Source organism: Mus caroli, chromosome 13, assembly GCF_900094665.2.
Source record: "Mus caroli chromosome 13, CAROLI_EIJ_v1.1, whole genome shotgun sequence".
NCBI classification, from domain to species: Eukaryota; Metazoa; Chordata; class Mammalia; order Rodentia; family Muridae; genus Mus; species Mus caroli.
In genome coordinates this window covers 50,630,772-50,641,725 of record NC_034582.1, presented here as the reverse complement: position 1 = coordinate 50,641,725, position 10,954 = coordinate 50,630,772, and the positions used below count along the sequence as shown (strand labels likewise).

Here is a 10,954-nt window from a genome sequence, read left to right as displayed (position 1 = left end):
CCTGGCTGTCCTGGCACTCACTTTGTAGACCAGGCTGGCCTCGAACTCAGAAATCCGCCTGCCTCTGCCTCCCGAGTGCTGGGATCAAAGGCCTGCGCCACCATACCCGGCTTCAGTTAGGATTAATGGCAGATTCTATTAATCCCAGCACTCCAAGACAGAGGCAAGTAGATCTCTGAGTTCAAAAGCCAACTTGGTCTACATATTGACTTAGCAACCTTAGCCACAGAGACCCTACCTCAAAAACAAACAAAAGAAAAAATTAAAAAGCAACAAATGTTCATAAACCTAAACAAATGACTCATAACATGCTATGTTTCATAACCTAAACAGATGTGTGGTGTCACCCACCTACATCCTCCGCATTCCTCAAGACTGCGGGCAGAGGGCTGTGAGTCTGAGGCCTGCCTTTTCAACAGCGAGACCCTGACTAAAGGCAAAACAAAGGAAGCAAAACCCATTCACACAGAGAGAAATGTTCATGATTAAAATATAACCAGGTATGAAACTACAAAACTAAAAACTGGCAGAAAACAAAAGGAATAAAACTACTAAAACATCTTATTAAAGTCGGACGTTACAGAGACATTTCTATAACTCAAGTACTGGCAAGTATGAGACAGGGAAGCCTGAGTTCAAGAACAGTCTAACATGCAGAACAAGACCCTGTCTAAAAGCACACAAACAAGCCAACAAGGTAAGTACAATATATCTTTTTTATTCTTTTTATTTTCCTGTTCAACCTTAGGGATTAAAACAAGAGATTTGGGAGGCAGAGGCAGGTGACTTTCTGAGTTCAAGGCCAGCCTGGTCTACAGAGTGAGTTCCAGGACAGCCAGGGCTACACATAGAAACCCTGTCTCGAAAAAACCAAAAAAAAAAAAAAAAAAGAGTTCGTGAAGAGCAGCCCTAGTGAAGTTGCAGTCTTAGTGGCAGTTGAAGGCCCAGAGACCGAGTGGGTCATGCAAAGTAGTTGAAGTTTGGCACCATGAAAAGAGCCTCAATGAGGCTATTGGTGAAAGTGCAGCACAGTTGCAGAAGACCCCAGGATTCTGCAGATGCCAGTACCATGCGATGACCACCAAGAATAGCAGCAGCAGTGGAGTGGAGGAGCCAGCTGGAGTCTAGAAGTCAAGCTTGAGTGTACTATAGAAGGCAAAGCCAGAGAACTGACCTTAAGCCCTTTGGAGGAGTCCAGAAGATTGTGAGTGGATCACAGATACTGGACGGTTGGAGTTTAGTTTTTGCTTTGATTTGACTGACTGTGCCCTAATTTTTCACTCCTGAAGTAAGAAAGTATTTGGTCTCTTTGTTTGTTATTTGTTATGATTTTAATGTGAGATCTTAGGGATGAATAAGAAAGGAAGGGTTGTGGCTTAATAATGATGTGTTTATGTGTCAAGTTGACAACAAATCAACTGTACTGGCTGGTTATCTCTGTCAACTTGACAGGTATAGTCATCAGAAAGAAAGGAGCCTTAGCTGAGGAATTGTCTCCATGAGATGCAACTGTAAGACATTGTCTCAATTACTTATCAGTAGGGTTGGGCTCAGCTCACTGGGAATGGTACCATCCTTGGGCTGGTAGTCCTGGATTCTATAAGGAAGCAGGCAACTGTGCACTTCCCCCAACCCCAGTCTTCCCTCCCCTGCTCCCGATTTGACTCTTCATCAGTTCCTACCCTATTTGAGTTCCTGTCCTCACTTTATTCAATGACAAACAGTGCTGTAGAAGTGTCAGCCGAATAAACTTTCTTTCCTCCCCAATTTGCTTTTTGGTCACAATGTTTTGACACAGCAACAAAAAAATCTAAATAAGACAGTGTTGTGTTCTTATAGTCCCAGTTACTCAGGAGGCTGAGGAGTCCAGGAATTGACAGTTAGTTGGGGCAAATCAGCAAAAGCCTATCAAACTAACCAACCGATTGTGACATACTGTGAGAATACAGGGATAGAGAATGACAATTGGGCTGGTGAGATGGCTCAGTGGGTAAGAGCACCCGACTGCTCTTCCGAAGGTCCAGAGTTCAAATCCCAGCAACCACATGGTAGCTCACAACCATTCGTAACGAGATCTGGCGCCCTCTTCTGGAGTGTCTGAAGACAGCTACAGTGTACTTACATATAATAAATNTGGCGCCCTCTTCTGGAGTGTCTGCATAAATAAATAAATAAATAAATAAATCTTTAAAAAAAAAAAAAAAAAAAGACAACCAAGGACTGGTCACTCCATAATAGTGTCCATTACTTCTCTCTGCGGAGTCAGAGGTAGGTAGAATCACTTCTCAAAATAATCAGTGTAAAGATGTATGAAAACTAGGGAGAGCTAATCCCAACAAAATATGCTATGTTCTAACTATTATTTTTTCAAATATCCTGTTAACTAAACGTAATATATATTTCAAATCTATTAGCGCTGTATTCTTTTGTTTATACATTGTCTTTACCTTATGCCTATATCCTTTTTCTTTCTGTTTCCCTCTTCTCCTAAGGACAGGTAGTTCTTCAAATTGATGTCTGCCTTCAAACATGACGATTGCTTTTCCAGCCACCCAGGCTTTTTCAGAAGGGTCTCCAAAAGCCTCCACGTAGTATTCACGATATGGCCTCCTATTGGCAACTGGATAAGAATGAAAAAGAGTCATTTCTTCAGAAGGAAGGATGAGTACTTGACATCAAGAGAATAAGCAATCCTCCTATAGCAGCCAAGCAGCCATAGTTCAGCAGGCGAAGGACACTTGGCACCAAACCTGACAACCTGAGTTCAATTTGAGTCTGGTCTCCAGCAAACACATGATGAGAGGAGAGCTGTTACAGCATTTGCTGAGTATGTAAGAGGCCAAAAGCAGATATGTATTCAAATCCATGTTGAGTAGCTGGAGAGATGGCTCAGCTGTTAAGAGCAATTCCTTGTGTTTCAGAGGACCCAAGTTCAGTCCCTAGCACCCAAATCAGGCAGCTCACAATTAGCGCTAACTGCCCCTTTAGGAGATCCAACACCTTTTGCCCTCTTGAGCACCCTCAAACAAACATACAAATATGTCAAAGTTTGGGTTTTTTTTTTTCGAGACAGGGTTTCTCTGTATAGCCCTGGCTGTCCTGGAACTCACTCTGTAGACCAGGCTGGCCTCGAACTCAGGAAATCCACCTGCCTCTGCCTCCCAAGTGCTGGAATTAAAGGGGTGAGCCACCACTGCCCCTGTCAAAGTATTTTTTAAGGGGCTAAAGATAACTCAACATTTAAAAACATGTACAGGTCTTACAGAGGACGAATTCAGCTCCCCATGCCCAAGTCTAGTGGCTCACAACTGCTTATAACTCTAGCTCTGAGGAGCCAATTGCTCTGATTCCACAAGTCTGTGGACTATAAATTGAGTTCTAGGCCAGCCTAGGCTATATCAAGAGGCCTTATCTAAAAATAAAACAGAGATTCATATGTGTCTTTAATCCCAGTACTTGGGAGAGAAGCCGATCTCTATAAATTTAAGTCCAGCCTGATCTATAGAAGAGTTTCAGGCTAGCCAGGGCTATATATAGTGAGAACCTGTTTCAAGAGGTTCAAAGAAAAAAAAAACCTTAAAAAAAGAATGCACCTAAGCCAAGGTTAATGGAAGCAGGTGAATCCAGAGTTCAAGGCCATCCTAAACTGCACAATAATTTTGAAGTTAGCCTTGGCTACAGAAAACTGTCTTAAAAACAGGAAGAGATGGCTCAGATATAAGAGCACACATTGCCTGCAGGGGACCAAAGTTCAGTTCCCAGCACTTGTTTCACAAAGCCACGGGTCGTCGTCGTCCCACCCCCCAGTGGGGTTATGGAACCCAGTAACACCTTCTGAGTGCTGAGAACTGAAAGGTCCTCATGCTTAGAAAGGAGAGTACTCACTGACTGAGCCACTCCCAGGCCCCAAAATTTGTGGTTTTTTGGTTTCTTTTTTTTTGAAGATTTATGTATGAGTACACTGTAGCTGTTTTCAGACACATGAGAAGGTGTCAGATCACATTGCAGATGGTTGTGAGTCACCATGTGGTTTAAGAAAATTGAACTCAGGACCTTTGGAAGAGCAGAGCAGTCAATGCTCTTAACGGCTGAGTCATCTCTCCATCCCCAAAATGTGTATTTTCTAACATCATTTGAAATACTTAACCTAAAGGGGAAATCACTGCATTGTTATATACTGCACTATACTACACTAATTTTTATATTCAAATCAATTAAGAATTGCCACAAATCTGCAATTTCTATATCTAAATGTATATAGTTTATTTCATCCTTAAATTTTCTGCTGGTATAAAACTTTTCAAAGGCCAGGTGTGCTGGCGCACGCCTTTAATCCCAGCACTTGGGAGGCAGAGGCAGGCGGATTTCTGAGTTCTAGGCCAGCCTGGTCTACAGAGTGAGTTCCAGCACAGCCAGGGCTATACAGAGAAACCCTGTCTTGGAAAACCAAAAAAAGAAAAGAGAGATTAGTTTTTTTAAAAAAAATAAGTACATCAAGTTTTAGACCTTATTTTTCAAAGTATCCTAGAATCAAATGTAACAAGCTAAGTAAGAAAAACAAACAATAATCAACGAAAAATGTTCCAAATCAAGATTTTTGTCATTCTTTCTAATTGAGAAAGTTTCACCTACGCCATATTGGCCTCAAACTCACTGTCTAGCCAAGGATAACCTAGAAATCGTTGATCCTCCAGCTTCCAAATCCCAAAGTCAGAGGTTCTCAACTTGTGGGTCACAATCCCTTTAGGAGTCAAATGATGCTTTTACAAAAATCACCTAAGACCATTAGAAAATACTGATATTGCAATTTGTAATAATAGCAAATTGCAGTTATGAGAGAACAACAAAAATGATGTTATGGTTGGGGTCACCACAAGATGAGCAACTGTATTAAAGGTCGCAGCATTAGGAAGGCTGAGAACCTCTGCCCTAAGTACTGGTATACGAAGTATGCACGGTCTCAGTCAGCAATATTTCAGAATGAGTTATTTTAGCCTTTAAATTATCAAACATTTCATGGCTAAAATAGATAAATACACAGAAAACTGATTCTGGACAATGTAAACTTTTTTCCCAATTTTTGTAACATTGTTATTTATATGCATACATACTATAGCATACATGTGGAGGGCAGACAGCAACTTGTGGTAGTTCTCTCCACCATAGGAAGCCCGACGAAGCAACTCAGGTCTTCAGGCTTATACTTCAAACACTTTGAGCCATTTCTCTGGCTAAAGACAATGTAAATTATATTTTCTTTTCTTTTGTAAAAATACTTATTTATTTTTTATGTATGAATGATCACTTTTCCCACACCCTGAAGAGGGAATCAGATTCTATTATAAACGGTTGTGAGCCACCATATGGTTGCTGGGAATTGAACTAAGGATCTCTGTAAGGGCAGGCAGTACTCTTAACTACTGAGCAACCTCTCCAGCCCCAACAATGTAAATTCTTAAGTAAATAGTCTAAGGTCAATAGATGAACCTCAGTTTGTAAAGTGCCTACATACAATGCACAAAGTCCCGGGCGAGATGATAGCACCACATAAAGTGAGTGGCACACACTTGATATCCCAGCACATGGGAGATGGAGGAAGATCATATTGCCAGACAGTTCAAGGCCAGCCTGACAAAAATAAAACCTCATTTATAAAAATATGGGGGTCAGAGGTGTGTGACAGGGAGACTGGGACATACATTAATTTGTAGAATTAAATTTCCATTTTTATTTTCCATTGTGTACATACAAAATAACTGAGATTTTTATTTTATGGTTTTTTTTTAAAAGATTTTATTTATTTATTATATGTAAGTACACTGTAGCTGTCTCCAGACACTCCAGAAGAGGGGGTCAGATCTTGTTATGGATGGAGTCAACATGTTGTTGCTGGGATTTGAACTCTGGACCTTCAGAGAGCAGTCGGTGCTCTTAACCACTGAGCCATCTCTCCAGCCCTTGTGTTGTTTTTTGAGACAGTGTTTCTTTGCGTAACAGTCATGGCTGTCCTGGAACTCACTCTGTAGACCAAGCTGGCCAGGAACAGAGATTCACCAGCCTCTGTCCCCCAAGTGCTGGGTCTCAAAGGTGTGCACCTTCACCATCCTGAGGTCTTGAAGTTTAAAATGGGCTGGAGAGATGGCTCAGCGGATAAGAACACTTAACTGCTTTCCTGAAGGTCCTGAGTTCAAAGCCCAGCAACCACATGGTAGCTCACAACCATCCATAATGAGATCTGATGTCCTCTTCTGGTATGTCTGAAGACAGCTACAGTGTACTTATGTATAATAATAAATCTTTGGGCTAGAGTGAGTGGGGCCAGAGGGAGTTCAATTCCCAGCAACCACATGATGGCTTGCAATCATCTGTACAGCTACAGTGTACTCATATACATAAATAAATAAATCTTTTAAAAAATTTTAAACATAATCTCACTATGTAGCTGTCCTCATATCCATGATTCTCCTGACTCCATCTTTCCAACCATGAAATTGCAGGCAAGTACTAACAGCCTGATCTAACTACTTTTCAATCTCAGAGTAAGACAAACTTCAACTAAAAAAATGAAAGGTGTTAATCCTAAAAATTTCCAAGAAAACAATGTATTACTGCTAAGTACCAAACTTCTGATTCACACTAAAAACAGCTCCTAAAAAGCTCATGATTCCACACATTGTATTTTACAATAAATAATCAACTGTAAGTTATTACCTTTCATTTTTGAGTGCGTATTAATCAATGGATCAGAACAGATCCTGCAGGGCCACCAAGGGCGTCTCTTGAATTTTGCCCAAATAAGATCTCCAACTTCATATTTCAGTGGTGTAGACTTTTTCTTCGGTTGACACTTAGACAGACAAAACATGGGGGAACAGTAAGAAAAAAAAACCTCGGAGCATTATCCTCCAATTAGAATTCTGAAAAGCAATGCCTAGAAATACAAAATGAAAACCCAGCAGGATGGCTCAGTGGGTAAAAGCACCTGCCACCAACCTAACAACCTGAGACTCACTGTGCAGAAAACAAACTCCCATGTTACCCTCTGCCTCCACATTAACACAGTACCCACTCACAACCACAATTAAGTATTTTTAAGATTTATTTCGTTATTTATTATGTATACAGCATTCTGCCTGCATATATGCCTGCAGCCCAAAAGATGGCACCAGATCTTACCATAGATGGTTATAAGCCACCATGTGGTTGCTGGGAATTGAACCCAGGACCTCTGGAAAAGCAGCCAGTGCTCTTAACCTCTGAGCCATCTCTCCAGTGCAACAATACATAGAAATAATGTTTAAAAAAAAAAAAAAAAAAAAAAAAAAAAAAAGACAGCCCAGCACAAATTACCCTGCTTCAACTGTTCATAGCATAGCCTTTTAGAATAATTTTCAATTTGTTTTATAATCATAAATGGTGATTATGAAAACAAAATCCTACAATTACATAAGATATGATGGTACAAGCCTTTAACTTTTTAGTACATGGGAGGAAGAGGCAAGAATACATCACTAGTTCAATGCCAGCCTGGTCTACACAGTGAGCTCCAGATAGCCAGGACTATATAGTGAGACTCTGCCCCAAACAGAACAAAATCAAATTCTAGAAGTACAGGTCATACTCTACTCATACTACATAAATTTTTCCCATAATGAACAAAGAAGATATACAAAATATTACACAGTACAACTCTGAACAACATTCAAATAGAATATAAATATAAATGAAGCTCTTAGGAATTGTTCAACTCAGCCTGAATCTTTTCTCCAAAAATAATATGCCTGACTGATATGGCATCTGTCTGCATTCAGCTCTGAGGTCCATGTCTCTAAATAGCACAAATTCCTGCTTTCAGAGGAAAAAAACTTGTGTTTCACAGGCCTGAGCCTTCAATCCTGTATATACAAAAAAAGGTGCAAATATACTAAGGTATTTTGCAGAGGCCAAACTCTGTGGAGTGCGAGGACTAAGAACAATCTCTCAGGTTAATCCAAGGACCATTTCACCCTAAGGACCATGTCTTCAAAGGTGCTTACAGAGTTCCTTCCTAAATGACTTAAACGAATACTTGGCACTCAAGTGGTCATAAAAAATAAAAGGAATGATTCATTGAAATAATCCAAGTAAATGATAAATAATGAATAATGCCCTTATTTAAAAGCATCTTTCAATCTAAAGACTGCTTTCACTTGGGGCTGGGGAGAAAGATCAATTAGAACATATATACTCTGCCAGAGGACTGTGGTTTCACTGCCAACACACACACACACACACACAGTGGCCACAACCATCTGTAATTCTAGTTCCAGAGGATTCAAAGCCCTCTTCTGAACCCTACTGCCACCAAACACACTAGTACACAGACAGGCATATAGGCAAAAGACCCACATACACTTAAACAAAAGGCTTTCACATAAAGCATGTGAAATAGAATGACTTATGATGCTTCAAAATACTCATGTTTGTAAGTTAAGTTCACCTGAAAATACTACAGTTTTCATTTTCTTTTCCTTTTTTTTTTTTTTTTTTTTTTAGGTTTTTGAGACAGGGTTTCTCTGTATAGCCCTGGCTGTCCTGGCACTCACTTTGTAGACCAGGCTGGCCTCGAACTCAGAAATCCACCTGCCTCCGCCTCCCGAGTGCTTTCTTTTTTCTTTTAAGATTTATTTATTTATTATATGTAAGTACACTGTAGCTGTCTTCAGACACTTCAGAAGAGGGAGTCAGATCTCGTTACGGATGGTTGTGAGCCACCATGTGGTTGCTGGGATTTGAACTCCGGACCTTCGGAAGAACAGTCGGGTGCTCTTACCCACTGAGCCATCTCACCAGCCCCAGTTTTCATTTTCAAAGTCACTAAGGTATTAAATAGAAAATATAGAACTTTCCTTTAAAAAAGGGAAGCTATTTTCCAATCAATTCAGAAAGTCTCTCAAAGTTTGTTAACTATATGAACTTTTAGAGCCTGAATGAAGCCCTGTATGGTGGCAGAGACTCAGAGTTCAGGGACAGCATCAGCTACTACATTGTTTAGTTCCAAGCCAATCTGAGCTACATGAGACTGTCTCAAAAAACAAATGCCTGAAAAGAAAAATAAATCTTTTATTTGCCAAAATCTAATTGATACTAACATTGCATTTGCCAACTCAGGTACCTATATTTCTAATGTAATCTGTAACTTGTGACCAGGTGATGGTGGCACCCAACTTTAATACTCAATAGGCAAAGGCAGGCAGATCTTTATGAATCTGAGGCCAGCCTGATCAATAAATTGAATTCTATAACAGCCAGGGCTAAAGAGACAGAGAAACCCTGTCTGAAATTCCCCGCCCCCAAAAGAAAAATTTGCCAATCGTTGATATTATTTAAGTCCTAAATGTACTTGTTTATTTGCAATCATTAATAAATATTATTCAATCCTTATTTACTTGGTATTTCCAATTTATCAAGCACAATGATCTTCCCTGCATTTCCATAAGGCATACTTTATACTTATTACAGATACCTGACACTTTTGGCCTCCAAGCACAAGTGCCCCTATATACACACATACACAACACACACAGGAACAGTATCAGTTTAGTCCATGGATCCAAAGCTGGATAGGAAAACTGAAGTTCAAATTATTAATGACTACATTTATCATTCGATAACAATAAAACCTGAGATACTACTTATGAGAATTTAACCCTAAATGAGGAGATGGAGTTGGTTCTGCCTTCTATTCATATACCTATTACAAATGGATTACATGGTATTATCAGACACATTGCCAAAAAATAAATATGCTGAGCTATGACTAGCCAAACAACAGGCACTGGTGGAGCAAAGCAGGATGGTAACTTTAATAAACCCTGTGAAGAGACCAAAAGATCCAGTCTGGAGAGATGGCTCAGAGGATAACAGCACTGACTGCTCTTCCAGAGGTGCTGAGTTCAATTCCCAGCAACCATACGGTAGCTCACAACCATTTGTAATGAGATCCTATGCCCTCTTCTGGTGTGTCTGAAGACAGTACCAGTGTACTAACATATATAAAATAAATTAAAAAAAATAATAATAATGGTTTTCTTTCTGAAAGATTTAAAGATTTCTTCAGTGCAGGTGGTGGTGGCACAGACCTTTAAGCCCAGCATCCAGGAGGCAGAAGTAGGCAAATTTCTGAGTACAAGGTCTAGTGGTAGAATACTTGCCTGCCATTAACACTAGGGAAACACAGAAACACACACAGACAAATGTATATAAATGTTCATAAAATAATTTACCACAGTCAAAAAAGTATAAACAGTCAGATGACCACTAACTGAAGAATGAAAATATAAAATGTAATTTGTGAATGCAATGGAATACAGTTAGTATATGTAGATTTAGGGTCTACATCTGCTAAAAAAATCTATTTAAGGAGAGCAGGGCAGAGTGGTACAATCTATAATCCTAGCATTTAGGAGGCTGAGATAAGTTTGAAGTTAGAGTAGACTACATGAGTTTAACATCCAGAGGATCCAAGGAGCTCTTGAATGGCCTCCTGGGACACCTAACACACATATACACATACCTACACAATATACATAAATAATTAAAATAATAAAAAAATTAAATCTTTTTTTAAAAGGGAGTGTGTGTGTGTCTGTGTATGTGTGTGTGTGAGAGAGACAGACAGACAGACAGAGGGGCATGCACACACATACACAAGGCACAGTGAATAAAGCTGTTTGCCAACAAGCGGGATGACCTGAGTTTGATCACATGATTCTCTAACCTCCATGTGCGCCATGGCACAGGTGTTCCCTCACTTGCCACACTCAAAGAAATGTAATAAAAAAATTTAAAGAAAGCATGGTCTAAGCCGGGCGTGGTGGCGCACGCCTTTAATCCCAGCACTCGGGAGGCAGAGGCAGGCGGATCTCTGAGTTCGAGGCCAGCCTGGTCTACAGAGTGAGTTCCAGGACAGCCA

The 10,954-nt window shown here is 40.0% G+C and overlaps 1 protein-coding gene across 8 annotated transcripts in view; it reads right to left on the bottom strand.

Moving 5' to 3' along the window:
* Positions 1–10,954, bottom strand: part of Nsd1 (nuclear receptor binding SET domain protein 1) — a 106,833-nt gene that overhangs the window by 74,844 nt on the left and 21,035 nt on the right. For all 8 annotated transcript variants that reach the window (XM_029468505.1, XM_021180996.2, XM_029468506.1 and 5 more), the window contains 2 exons: positions 6,712–6,847; positions 2,448–2,620 (listed from right to left, as the gene is read on the bottom strand). In XM_029468505.1, the coding sequence (XP_029324365.1) occupies positions 2,448–2,620; positions 6,712–6,847 (309 nt within the window). The remainder of the gene's footprint in view (positions 1–2,447; positions 2,621–6,711; positions 6,848–10,954) is intronic.